We start from the raw sequence: 13,319 nt of genomic DNA, 5'->3' as shown, positions 1-13,319 counted from the left end.
TGCAGATGCAGAACCATACAGCACAATGAATTGATGAATACTTGACGTCTTCAATCCCGGCTATCCAGACTTCTCTATTAGAGCAACATTCCGTGTCCCGGATCCGGACCCGGACCCGGATCCAGGCTCTATCCACTTGACCGGATGTTGTTTGAAGAAGGGCCAAGGAGGCACGACAAGGAGAAATGTGAGGACGGTTCCGCCCAAGCCAATGTAGACTGCGAGCTTGATGTCCTGGAGGATGTATCCAATGATGAAGGCAAGAACCTGCAGGGAAGGGGAGGTCAGCAAGAGTAACAATCAAGTAGCGGATGCTCTCCATAGAGCTTTTATTGAAACTTACTCCAGATGCCGAGAGAAGTAGAGTCGCTAGGAGATCTGCCAGCTTCTGGCCCTCAAAGTCCTGCGGAAAACACACTGTTAACCTCTGGGCGAGCAAAAAGCGTCAACGACGCCGGAAATGCCGATTTCCACCGGTGACGTACGATCTGGCCTTCCGCCATGTCGCGAACCTGATCGAGGATTTGATCGGCCATCGTGATTGCGGCCACGAAACTGTCCAATAATTGTTCCTTTTGGTTGTAGGCTGGTTGACAGTCGAGGTTGCCGCCGGAGGGTGAATCGATATGAAAAGCCCGCTTGCCAAGTGTAGGTGAAGGATACCGGACTGTAAATGTGTGTCCGAATACTTGTTTCGGCCTGTGGTCTCGAGGCGATCAACCGTTACTGATTTGATGAAGTGGTGGACGGAAACACAGCTGAAGGTACCATGGGTAGGTTAGGTAGGTAGGGAACAGGTATGCCGTTTCCAAAGCAGGTCAAGCACAGACTCCAGTCCACTCCGCAGGTCTGATTTGCATGGAAGCTCAGTCGGTCGGCGCATGCTGCTGCTCCGGCAGCTGCTATTGGGTGCAGTCCAAACCACAAGGAGAACGGCGGGGACAGGCTAACCAGGCTAACAGACTGTGTGGTGTCATACGGTGCTTGGCCGCGTCCCCACTTGTGGTATACCGAATGACACCCTGGGCTGGAACCCGAGAAAAAAGTCTCTCTCGGCTGGCCTGTGCCGCCACCTGCCTTAGCGACTCACTGGCTCGAAGGTCGGATTTTTTTACTGAGAACCGGGAAGTCTTCCCTTGCATTTGATCATTTTCTGGCCGTCCCCGTCTTCCTTCCATCCACCGCCAAAAAATTCAAAAAAACCCTCAATACGCTCAGGACAACAAAAAATCGTCGTCCCAACTCCCTTTTCGCAAACCACTTTTTGCTCACTGATTGTGCAGCAGTCAGAGCAGCTTATCATCAGATTAGTCTGATCTTGTTCTGGTTGTTGTTCCAGCGACCTCACGAAAGCAATAGTATACTGTTTCCGGACGACGAAGACAAAGTCCCGCATCCTTGGGTCATCATACGCATCCCCGACTACCATTGGACCTCGATTGTGATCCGATTTCTTCAACACCGCTCCTATCAACAGACACCTACGTCGTCGACTTAACACACAATCGTGTATTTCGAACTGCTGCGACAAACCGTACAAGCGCAATCTACTTTCGAGTGATCTCAGGTCGAAAGACCCAGTTGAAATTCTACCCGACACTCAAAACCACCAAGTTGGCTTCACTCGCAGCTGACGCTACCTCACCCACCTGTTCACTCCGAGGTCCTGGTTTCTGGGTCTATAGCGGAGTGCACAAGAAACCACCGTAATCAGGTTTCATCATCGAAGGAAGAACAACTGGAATAACCAAATCGACATCACCATTGCGCATTAACGCTGTCTTCTCAGCGTATACGTATCTTCTAGGGACTGGCGCAACCATAGCCACCCTGGAAGCTCGCTACTCGTTCAGGGCACACCGCGCCGGCCGCGCGGAGTGCGATTTGGCTACGGTCTACATTGAATACGCATCAGTTATGGGTATCGCCGCCTGATTCAAGAGTTGCGGAGGCCTTCGAAGAGGAACGAGTTTGAGACTTATGACCCATTCCCCTAGGCGGGCTACCCACACGAGCAAGCTGATATTCTCGTCGGCCTGGAATCAAGCAATACCGGCAGCTTCTAGCACTAGATCTCAACATGTCTGACCACGAGGAGAACATATCTGAGGGTGGCTTCAAGACGCCGATCCCTGAGCTCGACGATCACCGCCATCAGGTTGCAGCTAGCCCCCACCCGGAGCGGCCTCGAAGAGGCACCTTCGACACGCTTTATGGAGCACGCCTGCTCGGACCCGACTCGGTCTCTGGAGAGCGGTTGCCAAGTATTCGGGTTAGGGACTTTGAAGAGGCAATTGTGGATGATGATGGAGGAGACATCTCGCCGCATGCGCGACGGGTCCGTCGACCAACAGTTGAGACAATGACTGACCAGAGATCGATCTCCCCACCCAACTCGGTGAAGGCCTTTGCTGAAGCGCGCCGTCGCGAGCGTGGCATGTCCCTTTCCGAGTCTAAGGCCGAGAGGAAAGGCAGTGAGGAGAACCTGCATCGAGCTGGCTCAATTAGCAGCCGTCGCAGCCACCGCAGTCGACCTCACACGGTGGATGACGGCGCCAGCTTAGCCACCAACCAGTCAGCGGAGGAAGATGTCTGCTTCCCTCTTCAAGATCCACGGCGTAAGGATCAGCTGTACATCGACTTCGACTACTTGGAGAACTTCGTCCAGTCTGACCAGGCGTCGCGAATTGCCAGTCGCCGCGACTCTCTTCGTGCATTCCCAGACTTGCGCCAGACGCAGACGTCCGAGGGCCAGCCTCAGTTGCAACTCAGCACCGTTGACGGAGATATCCTCAACATGCCATCTGACACCTCTGATGAGCAGGAGATCTCGGAGAAGGAGCACACCGCCGAAGAAGCTAAGGCTAAGCCTGCAACCCAGCAGCCCTTGGACCCGAATCGTTTCAGCTTCTTTTCCTCGGCTTGGGAATCTACGATTCACGCGGCAGAACTCGGGGACTTGGTTCTCCCAGGCGAGGATCTTCGGGGCCTTTTCACGCTCCCCGCTGATGAATCGGATGGAGTTTGGTGGCTGAACGTCAATAACCCCACAAAAGAGGAGTTAACCGCCATCTGCAAGGCATTCGGTATTCATCCCTTGACAATTGAGGATATCACGACGCAAGAGGCGCGGGAGAAGATTGAGCTGTTTCCCTCGTACTATTTTGCAAGCTTTCGATCCTTCACCCCGGTTCAAGAAGACGATGGCTTGGAGTACGAGCCGTACAACCTGTATGTCATCGTCTTCCGTGAGGGTACTCTGAGCTTTAGCTTCGAGCCCAATGCCCATGCTTCTCACGTGCGTAAGCGTATTGCCCTGCTCAGGGATTACGTTGCGCTGAGCAGCGACTGGATTTGCTATGCTCTCATGTAAGCAGACATGGTCCTACTTTCAAAGAAAACCCCAGTGCTAATCTATCACAAAGCGATGATATTGTGGATAGCTTTGCTCCAGTCATCCGCGACATTGAACTGGAAGCTGACGCCATAGAGGACGGCGTGTTCGTAGCCCGCGAGGATGATTCGAACCAGTTTCTGCGGTCCATTGGCCGAGTGCGCAAGAACACCATGGCTCTGATGCGCCTCCTTGGAGGCAAAGCTGATGTCCTGCGAGGCTTTACCAAGCGTTGCAACGAGAATTACAAGGTCACACCTCGGATGGACATTGGACTTTATCTTGGCGATATACAGGATCACGTCGTTACCATGGTTACCAATCTCGGCCACTTTGAAAAGATCCTGTCTCGCTCCCACAGCAATTACCTGGCCCAGCTTTCCATCAACAGCATTTCTCAGGGTACGCACACGAACTTGGTGCTCAGCAAGATCACTGTTCTGGCGTCAATCCTGGTTCCACTCAACCTCGTCTGTGGACTGTTCGGCATGAACGTCCCGGTTCCTTTTGCTGACACATCTCTCGCTCCATTCTTTGTTATTCTTGGAAGCCTCATTCTCTTCAGCGTTGTGAGCATGACGTTGGCTCGCAAGTACAAGTTCATTTGAAGGGCCTATTGGGGCGCGACTGTCAAAGCTGCCATTTCAGTTTCTTCGCATGCTGTTCTACTACTCGGATACGAGTTACAACTTTCAAGCTTGTGTCAGCAACAAAACAAGCAATGGGGATGGGGTTGAATAATGAAATTGGTCTGTCAATTAATCAACTTTAGTCTTAAGTTCTAGTGGACGTGGGAGAATCAGAAGTGTTTTTAATATCTATCCTTTAGTAAAACTTTCATGTGACTTTCGAAATGCTCCTCCTCGTGAACTTTGTAATGTCTTGCTCAAGCCACCATCTCATTGATGGAAACTGGGAAAACTGGTTCTTTATGGTATACTGCCACGGTCGCCTGCACTTTATTACTTGCATTGAGTGGTGACTACTTACCTGCGCACAGAGTCAGCCAATGGGAGATGCCTATGTTATAGTGGAGACCTGGGAAAAAGCTGGATTCGACAAGCACAGGCCGACGACAAATACTTCAATTCAAGGCTTTCGGTTTCTATCATACTATCGTCGCGACCAAGATACGCTTTCCCATCGGTACTAGCAAGTTGCAGCAAACAAGTCGATTTTTATTCAAAGGGCAAAATTTCCAAAAAGCCATAATCATGGACTCCTCAAGATCAGCGCTTGAGAACTCGGACCTCGACAAGCTCAACGACAAGGACAAGCTTGAGCTCCGTCAATTTCTCGCCAACGAGCAACAGAGGTCTCAGATTCAGTCACGTCAGTACAGCGCTTCCTCCGAGAGACTATAAGAGCAGGGAACAATGGCGTATGAAGGCGATAGGAGAAGATAGAGGGGATGGCGCGGCCCAATCGGACAGCGGTGCAGTAAGAAGAACATCAGCTGACGAGATCGAACCATGATAGAAACCCATGCCCTGACCGAGATCTGCTGGAAGAAGTGCGTCAGCGGCTCAATCCGCAACTCAAAGCTGGACAAGAGCGAGGAGGGATGCCTGGCCAACTGCGTTGACAGATTCCTCGACGTCAACTTCCTCACGATGAAGCACCTCAACAACATGCGTTCCGGTTAAGGGATCGGAGGCCCATAGGAGAATCGCACTTGGGGAGAAGAAAACAGAACATTTCTTGGAGGAAACACGGTAGACCGGGAGACCTTGCCAGATTACGGCGTAGGATGAGAACTTCACACAGAAGTCGCCCATGTATAAGCATTGTATACTATGTTACAAGAAAGAATGGCAATACCATTCGCATGAACTGTCCGACACATGTAGCACGCATTGCACATGTACAAGTTTACGTTTTGAATTTGCAAGGATTGTCACGGGGAGAAGGCGAATTCCGCATTCATGGGCATTTTTGAGACTGAACACGGTCATGGTACCCCAGCCTGAGTACCGGGAGAATCGATTGGTGCCCTGTGGGAGATGCCACTCCTGGGGAATCTTTATCAACAACCTTGAGACGCCCATGCCAATGCCTTTGCAGTCAATGAACCCGAATTGCTTTGTTACTTTTCCATTTCCCATCCAAATCGCCCTAGCAAGAAACTCTTAAACAAGAGCCAGCTTGGTGGCGGCGATGTCAAGAGCATCGACGTCGGGGGTAAGGCGGGCGTAGGCCTTCTTGGAACCGTCGGGGCGGATCAGGGTGTTGATCTTGACGGTGTCGATATCGTAGAGCTTCTTGAGGGCCTGCTTGATCTGGGCCTTGTTGGACTTGACGTCGACGATGAAGACGAGGGTGTTGTTCTCCTCAATCTTCTTCATGGCGGACTCGGTGTTGAGGGGGTGGACGATAATCTTGTGCTCATCAAGGCGGGGCTCGTGGGGAATCGACTTGCGGGGGTACTTGGGAGCGCGCGAGACGACGAGAGTCTTGGGGCGGTGGAACGAGGTGGTGTAGCGGACCTTGTTCTTGTAGTGGCCGTGGGCCTAGCAAAGATTTTGTCAGCTCCCGCTTTCGCAGCAGAGCGTCCACCCTAGACCACAGAAACTTTGTGGCCCATCGAGACAGGGTAGGGAGAAAGTTGTTTGTACTTACACCCTTAAGGGCGGCCTTGGCAGCGTTGTTGGCCTGCTTGGAGCCCTTAGGCGCCTTGGAGGCACCGCCTAGAGTAGAGATGTCGCATCAGCAATCGCTCTTTGTTTTCAAAAGAACTCGCAAAATCTGCTGCAGCATGATGCTCCGGGAGAGGCTTCGGTGTAGAGAGTTGATGGATCCCCCGTGCCGTCACCGTTCAACCCGTCGCCGTCGACGAAACAAGAGATTTTGTCGAGTCGCCATTGTACGTGTGTAAAAGTTGTGAAGGTTGCGCTCGCAACTTTGTATTGACTGCTGCCGGGAGCTGGTGTTCAACTACCTTTCTTCGAATCCTTGGGGGCCATTGTGACTGCTGGGGATGTTGGCTGGTTGGGCGGGTTAGCTGTCTTGTCGTCGGTGTCGAAGTCGGATTGAAGAAAGTGAAGATTATGAAAGTCAAATGTTTTTTCTCTTCTGTGGGCTTAGGGTTGAATTGGTCTGTGCAACTAGATTCTCTATCTTATCTTATCTTTGTAAAAGGCGGGGGCGAGGAGGATAAATGTTCCACCGTCAGTAGTAAGGTCGGGTTAGCTAATTCAACCTGGCACCAGACATCATCTCAGATCGAAACAGACTGCTTATGTAAGGCTGGTATCGGAACTCACACTCATCGACAGGAAGAAAAAAAGTCCGAACATCTGTAAAGTCGGATTTGATATTGAGAAAAACCCAAATGTCAACGGGCCAAATTCGAGGCACGCGACTCGGCTTTGAAAACCAAAATCCTCTTGATTATTCTTTTGGTCTCTCTCTTCCCGGAAGAAAAGGCGTTGAGAACATGGGAAGAACCAAGTCTGCCAACAAGCTGTTGTCCAGTGGCCGCCCTCCTACTTTCAAAAAAGCAAAGTCAATATCTCGCAAGGAAACCAGAACTCTCATCAACACTCACCACACTCTGCAGAAAAAGCGCCAACAAGCATTGGCCCGAAATGACGAGAAAGAGGCCGCAGCGGTTGCAGCTGAAATCTCTGCACTCGGCGGGCTCGCGGAGTACCAGCGAGCCAGTCTCCAGGGCCAGAGGGTAGACCGCGGCGGGGACAGCTCAAGGGTCCTCCTGGACTGGTTGCGATCAGCGCGCTTCCAGCCCTTGAAGTCCAAAGGCAGTCGGGGTGAGGGGAAGGACGAGGGCGGTGCGCATCGCCGATTGCGAATGCTCGAGGTGGGCGCTCTCAGCACCGATAACGCTTGCTCCAAGAGCGGCTTCTTCGAAATGACTCTTATCGACCTCAACAGCCAACGAGCGGGCATCCTTCAGCAGGACTTCATGGAACGTCCTCTACCAATGGACGACTCGGATCGGTTTGACATCATCTCACTCAGCTTGGTGGTCAATTACGTGCCCGACCACTCTCTTCGCGGTGAGATGCTTCTCCGCACGCTCTCATTTCTCCGTCAGCCCGGAGACGATCTACCGGATACTACTCGCGCCATATTTCCCTCACTATTTCTGGTCCTCCCCCGAAGCTGTGTATCAAACTCGCGCTATTTCTCCCAGAATCGGCTGGCCGAGATCATGATGGCCTTGGGTTACGTCCAGCTTGAGGCCAAGGTCACGAACAAGCTTGTCTATTCATTCTGGAAGAGGGCGAGTGCTCCTAGCAACCCATTGCCTCCGTTTGTCAAGAAGGAGATCAATTCGGGTCTGAATCGAAACAATTTCACAATCACGCTGAAGGGTTCATGATTGCATGCAGCTAGATAGAAGGATTTCTTTGCGCCTGCAAACTGCCTGGCAGTCACGAAGTACTTTGAAAGCAGGATGTCTCTATTGTTGTTGGAAAAATGGGTTCCAATCATAATTCTGCCCTTGGGGCGATACTCGGCGATCAGACGCTGGGCCATGAGGTGGTGTAAGTTCCAAGCGTTGTCCCCTCACAGCGATCGACGGGCGATCATTCATATTGTCGCTTCCGAATGGACGCCTCGAAGAGGTCACGATTCCAACAAGCCAACGATGACCTGTATTGTGGGACGAATGTCGTCGACACGACAAGCCCACGACAAACCCCGCTGTCCGGGCAGTTGACAGGCGCCCGTTGCAAGCGAGGGGTTGCCTTGACATGCCTTCCGCGGGACGGACCAGTCCATGTTTTACACCTGGATCAATCGGCAACCCATGCAAGACAAACCATGGACCTGTTTGGCGACTTCAAAAGCGAGATAACGCGGCGAATCGGCAGCTGCGTACCCTCTAGTGTTCGATGGGGGCTTCTGCGAAGCTCCAGTGGATACAACTTTGGCCTGCCTGTTCCTTGCACATTGACCACCATGTTCCGGCCTCTTATCAGCTGTTGCGGTCAACGCTACGGACAAGATCCCACGTTATTTGAAGCCGAGGAATGGGCGACAGGCATCTAGAACAGACATGGCTTGGAGAATTAAGGAATAGGATGGACGGGACAAGAGATGTGGAATTGAGCGGTCGACGGAGATGGGAAAGCTGAAGATAGTGTTCACCGGATGCGGACTGTATTCGAGGCGTTTCCATGCCGGTTGTCCCAATTGCGCTACCAGATTCTAGGAGGAGCATTCGTCGTCGGGTAACCCGCAGTCAACTAGTCGCGTATCAATGATTTGAATGATCTGACCCCAAGCCCTTGAGTTCGTTGAAGTCTCTGATCGGCTGCAACGTTGGGCTCAGGTCATCCGGGAGTGGTGCGTTGCCGGGGCGGACGACGGGAATGCTTTGCATTCCGGCCGTGATTGCGGCTGTGACTTCGTTGGGGTTGTCACTGAGAAAAAGCCATTCCTCAGGCTTGCTGTCGGGAAAGTTGGACAGGATGGAGGCATAACTGCCGGGCTCAGTCTTGAGGCCGGCGTTGACCGTGTCGAACCAACCCGAGATGATGGGCGTCAAGTCCGCCGGCTGGGCATCTGTGTAGCCAAAGAACAGCTTTTGGGCGGGCACAGAGCCAGAGGAGTAGATAACGAGGCGTAGGCCGGCGTCTTTCCAGGACAAAAGACGTTCAGCAACATCCGGAAAGAGAGGCGCTTTGATTTCCCCCGACTTGTAGCCTTCTTTCCAGAGGTAGCCCTGTAGGGCCTTTAGGTACGAGGCCTTGACATCGCGTCTGACGAGTTCGCGGAAGTGCGCCTCAAAGATCGACCGGTCAGATACGCAGTCCTCAGGGAACGCATTGCGGTAGACAGCAAATTCGGGATTGTCCCACTGCTTGTCTAGCGTTGCTGGAAGGACGTTGACGGCATACGGATACTGGGAACCGAGACATCAGTACGAAATGACAGCGGCGGGACTGTGCCGCCGTGGGAGCATGCGCACAGTGGTCCGGTTCGGAATGAAGAAAAAAACAAAAACCCAATCACCTCCGCGCCATCGGGGGAGAACTCAAGAAACTCATCGGGGGACACGGGGCTTCACAGATTACCCGATGGTACAGGGGGTGTGGTTGGGGTGAGACGACATACCAGCACATCTTTGACGAAGGATATGGGACAAACGGTTCCTTCTGAATGTTTGGAAATCTCGAATCAGTATGGGCAATGTTATCAAGACTGAAATCCACCATACAAAAGAGTAATTCTGGATGCGGTGAGTTTAGCATCAGGTAGGAAGCGCTCACCGATATCGAGCAATACGACACTAATAGCGCCGAAGTTGTGGGCCATTGTCTGAGCTGTCTATAGAGACAACTTGGTATTGTGCGTTGTCGTGACAAGGTGAGAGGCAAGAAGAAGAAGAAAATTCCCGAGGTGACACGTCGAGACGGTGGGACTCGGGTCACGACGCGCGATCAGACCAAATTCTCCCTCTCACTTGCGATTGTCTTTCTCGCTTCAAGAATAGAATCCTTCAGCGGCTTTCGAATTCTGTTTACTACTCTCGTTCAAGCCTTCCGCAGTTCATTGGGATAGGTGAGTTGGCGCTACTTCATGCATGTGGCTGTGACGGTGGGAGATTAGAATAAGGCGGTCAAGCCAGCACCGGAACTCGAGTAGGGCCGGAACGGGATAACGCGGTTGCAGTACGGAGGTATGGCTGCACAGTGCAGGTGAGTGTGTGTGAGAGCCTGAGAGGTGTGTCTGTGACAGTTGGGTTTGCGTGAGGTGTGAGAGTGGAGATGGGCGAATAAGGTTGCAAAGGGCTACACCAACGCAGAGGTGCCATTGGTGACATGGCCCAATAACAGCAGACTGTTAAGCCATTGATTGCAAGGCAAGGACTAGCACTGAAGCAGCGGTGAAGGGAGGAATGAATTGGGCGATATTGCGGCCGGACATGGGCTCGGAGGACGGAAAGAGGGAGCCGGCGGGAGCTGGACGTGAATCCGTCTGGCGGTCTGGTCCATTGTGAGAATTTGACAGGTCACCGATGAACCCGAGAGAAGCGCAGAGAAGGTCGTCATCCGGTCGTCGTACGGCCTCGAACGGCCTCGTATGGGGCCTATGGGCAGCAACGGACCAAGACGATGCGCTCGGGTACCTTGCGTGGAGCACGCCGGGCCTGTTTCCGACTCCTTTCAACGACGCCATAATCAGGTCAGGTCGCCGGCCGATGTAGGACTTGCATTGGATACCTACCTAGGCTGGCGATGGGATTGAGAACCCCATAACTGCCCGAGATCTAGAAGCGGAACTCTATAGTAGATAGGAGAGCCGACAGTAATTAGAACCCAAACAGCACGCCAGAACGGTCCCGAATGTTGCTGGCGATTGGAGCTATCGTAAGCTTTGAAGAAGGCGGACAAGCGCTGCGGTTAATAAGGACCATTGGGCTGAAGTGGCTCATCATTCATTCCCCCTTCCTAATTTGTTCCGGTCCCCTGCCGACGAACCTCCGATACGTGCCGTGGCCTTTTCGTGCAGTCTCATCATTCTTATCCTTGTACCCCCCATCGTGCTTCTCCGAGATACCAATCCTTGTCCATCTATGATCTCGTGGTACGACAATCTCCCTATTTGACGAATACCCAGGCACCCCGAACGCCAATTCGTCGTACTAGAGGGAAATATGCAACAGAAATGCAAGCCAACTTGCCGAACGGGCTAGGAATGGAAAGCACGGTCCATGGATTGGCGTTGACTGACCAGCTACACGACATTTTGGACTCCTTTGCTTCTAGCTCCTAATCTGCACGGTAGCTTGACCTAGAGATTCTTTTGTCCGCATTCGAAGCATGGCAGTTAAACCAGGCTACCGGCAATTGCGCCATGCCGTTCTATGCCCAATGAGCAACGTTTCTCGCTGACACATGATGGTGATGAGCGGATTAGATCAGGGACCAGTGGTGTTGGTTCATGGACATGCGCCATTGAGGACGAGTAGACGAGTACGAATGGCCAGCATCCTGCCCGCCTCCCCAAGGACCCAAGATGTTGTCAATATTACAAGGCGTGACGTTTTGCTCCAAGTTCGATGAGATATTCATCTGCCTTGATTGGCCTAAGAGTCTGAGGGCGGAAATGCATAGCAATCGTGCGCCAGCATCTCCTGGTCCTAGAGTCCAACAGTATGAATCATCGGAAACCTGGAAGCTTGATGGAGAGGAGTGCGGCGCACGGCCATTTCGTGGAATCTGGTTGCCCGTGGGGGCTAAAAAAAAAAAAAATGTCGCGACGAGCGAGGAGGGAGAGAAGATGATGACGACCTCGGAGCGCATGGCCTGAAAAAGTGAACAACTCGTTACGTCTTGATTGACATGCGCGGCATCACGGGCTCTGGCTCTGGCCCGATCTCGCCTCCGTGCACGCAGTAGAAGGCGAGGAACAAGCTTTCCGGCTGGCCACATGAACTTTCGCCGCCGCCTCACGAGTTCAGACGGAGATTTGGTGCCGGTGAAGAAGATGGGGGGGACATGACATAACGGAGCGCAATGCAAAGGTGCCACTGATGACCAGGTAAAGAAGACATCAGGTAGGGTGGTCGAAGCCAAGGAACATACCTCAGGGCTTGGATATCAGACAAATACCTGGGGTGTGACTCCAAGACGTGTCTGATGAAGTGACAGATAATCATTTCATCAAGCTTTGGGGGCATAGTTGACTGAAGCCACCGCATGCTTTCCATCACAAACATAGTATGTCATATCCGGGGGCCATTCCCGCGAAGTTCGCCGCTCGCGGCGGCGGGGTCATTGTCGACGCCGGCGATGATCCGTTGCGATCGCCCGCCTGTTCCGTGTCCAACGCATCCATCTATCTCCCTTTTCGTATTGCGGCTGACCTGTCACAGCAGCCGTTTATTCGTCAGCACCCAATATGTACCCTTTCTGCCAGCCGCGAAGAAGAAAAAAAAAGCATGACACATGCCAAACGCTCTGTCCGTCCCAGAAGGGAGATGGTGGAGGGTGTTATGGTGGTATCTTGCGTTACAAGGCAGTCTGTCGCCTTAGCGAAGTCAGTTGTGTATCATACCAGAGAGGGCGGCAAGACGAGACAGCCATGGAGCCCTCAAACATTAAAGCGAGACACAGGGTAATCAGCTGTTGTTCGCTTGGTAGTGACTTTTCTCAGTCAAGACTGTACTGCCTACCTATGAGTGACTGGCATTTTACAAGCCTCATTACAACGCTGTCATAAGTGTGCAGCGGCATTGAAGCCTTCGTATGTTTGTACGTTTCTCCCGTGCGGAGTGGGGCTCGAATCCCGGTGGGCGGATATTTCTTCACGGTCATTCACTCAGCAGTGAGACCACTATTGCCCGGTCACACGACCAAGTTTGTTGGGGAAACGACTGGGCCGGGGATGTAGAAAGGCGTGCTGGGAGAAGCAGTCGAACACCGAATGCGGCCCCCATTTTCCGTTCGATGTGAGTAATTGTAAAGGAGTCCCTGCTATGGTTGATGCCTTTGCCTGGTTTCCGACACCACCAATAACTCGGTCTGCCAAAAAAACTATAGAGCGATGCTAGGGACGTGTTTCCACACGACAGGAGACCAAGTTTGCGAACCCCGCGATTATTACGTCGTCTAGATGGGAGACACTTGTTTTGAGTGCACACTTGCACATTGCAATTGAGACGAAGGAACTCCGGACACTCCTACGAACCTTTGGTGAGAACCACTTTGGGTTCGCGGGGATGACGAAGAGCGCCGACATCTGAAACACTCTCGAGGAGCGGCCGTGATCGGCATCAGCCAAGGCCCAGCGTCACGGGCGCTAAGTACACATAACAGAGCAAACGTGATCATCATCTCTGAGCCTGTAATAAAGCCTCTTGTGGGTGCCCAGCTTCGAGTGAGGTGGCCTTTGGGGGAGGGTCACATCAGCGCTCAAGGATCGGACAACGGTTTGACGATAGAGCACCCCC

At 52.6% G+C, this 13,319-nt stretch overlaps 7 protein-coding genes across 7 annotated transcripts; 4 read left to right on the top strand and 3 right to left on the bottom strand.

The window, feature by feature from the left end:
- Positions 1 to 60: 60 nt before the first annotated feature.
- On the bottom strand, positions 61 to 536 carry CORC01_13658 (microsomal signal peptidase 12 kDa subunit; the record flags this gene model as incomplete). Its single annotated transcript, XM_022625274.1, has 3 exons — positions 61 to 267; positions 344 to 403; positions 486 to 536. The coding sequence occupies 3 exons, from the start codon at positions 534 to 536 to the stop codon at positions 61 to 63; spliced, it is 318 nt and encodes a 105-aa protein (XP_022468210.1).
- A 1,544-nt stretch (positions 537 to 2,080) lies between these two features.
- On the top strand, positions 2,081 to 4,002 carry CORC01_13657 (CorA-like Mg2+ transporter; the record flags this gene model as incomplete). The annotated part of the gene is made up of 2 exons (XM_022625273.1): positions 2,081 to 3,369; positions 3,426 to 4,002. The coding sequence occupies 2 exons, from the start codon at positions 2,081 to 2,083 to the stop codon at positions 4,000 to 4,002; spliced, it is 1,866 nt and encodes a 621-aa protein (XP_022468209.1).
- Positions 4,003 to 4,608: 606 nt separating this feature from the next.
- On the top strand, positions 4,609 to 5,040 carry CORC01_13656 (Tim10/DDP family zinc finger; the record flags this gene model as incomplete). The annotated part of the gene is made up of 2 exons (XM_022625272.1): positions 4,609 to 4,726; positions 4,874 to 5,040. 2 exons carry the CDS (start codon positions 4,609 to 4,611, stop codon positions 5,038 to 5,040), a joined length of 285 nt encoding a protein of 94 aa, XP_022468208.1.
- Positions 5,041 to 5,523: 483 nt separating this feature from the next.
- Positions 5,524 to 6,357, bottom strand: CORC01_13655 (ribosomal protein L23; the record flags this gene model as incomplete). The annotated part of the gene is made up of 3 exons (XM_022625271.1): positions 5,524 to 5,904; positions 6,014 to 6,081; positions 6,333 to 6,357. 3 exons carry the CDS (start codon positions 6,355 to 6,357, stop codon positions 5,524 to 5,526), a joined length of 474 nt encoding a protein of 157 aa, XP_022468207.1.
- Positions 6,358 to 6,830: 473 nt separating this feature from the next.
- Positions 6,831 to 7,736, top strand: CORC01_13654 (nucleolus protein; the record flags this gene model as incomplete). Its single annotated transcript, XM_022625270.1, has 1 exon — positions 6,831 to 7,736. The coding sequence occupies one exon, from the start codon at positions 6,831 to 6,833 to the stop codon at positions 7,734 to 7,736; it is 906 nt and encodes a 301-aa protein (XP_022468206.1).
- A 230-nt stretch (positions 7,737 to 7,966) lies between these two features.
- Positions 7,967 to 8,410, top strand: CORC01_13653 (uncharacterized protein; the record flags this gene model as incomplete). Its single annotated transcript, XM_022625269.1, has 1 exon — positions 7,967 to 8,410. One exon carries the CDS (start codon positions 7,967 to 7,969, stop codon positions 8,408 to 8,410), a length of 444 nt encoding a protein of 147 aa, XP_022468205.1.
- A 208-nt stretch (positions 8,411 to 8,618) lies between these two features.
- Positions 8,619 to 9,679, bottom strand: CORC01_13652 (2,3-diketo-5-methylthio-1-phosphopentane phosphatase; the record flags this gene model as incomplete). Its single annotated transcript, XM_022625268.1, has 3 exons — positions 8,619 to 9,266; positions 9,479 to 9,519; positions 9,634 to 9,679. The coding sequence occupies 3 exons, from the start codon at positions 9,677 to 9,679 to the stop codon at positions 8,619 to 8,621; spliced, it is 735 nt and encodes a 244-aa protein (XP_022468204.1).
- Between the last annotated feature and the right edge of the window lie 3,640 nt (positions 9,680 to 13,319).

The sequence above is a fragment of the Colletotrichum orchidophilum genome, assembly GCF_001831195.1.
Source record: "Colletotrichum orchidophilum strain IMI 309357 chromosome Unknown Scaffold_205.1, whole genome shotgun sequence".
Lineage (NCBI taxonomy): Eukaryota > Fungi > Ascomycota > Sordariomycetes > Glomerellales > Glomerellaceae > Colletotrichum > Colletotrichum orchidophilum.
The sequence above is the reverse complement of the archived record's forward strand: the minus strand, read 5'-3'. Positions and strand labels throughout refer to the sequence as shown.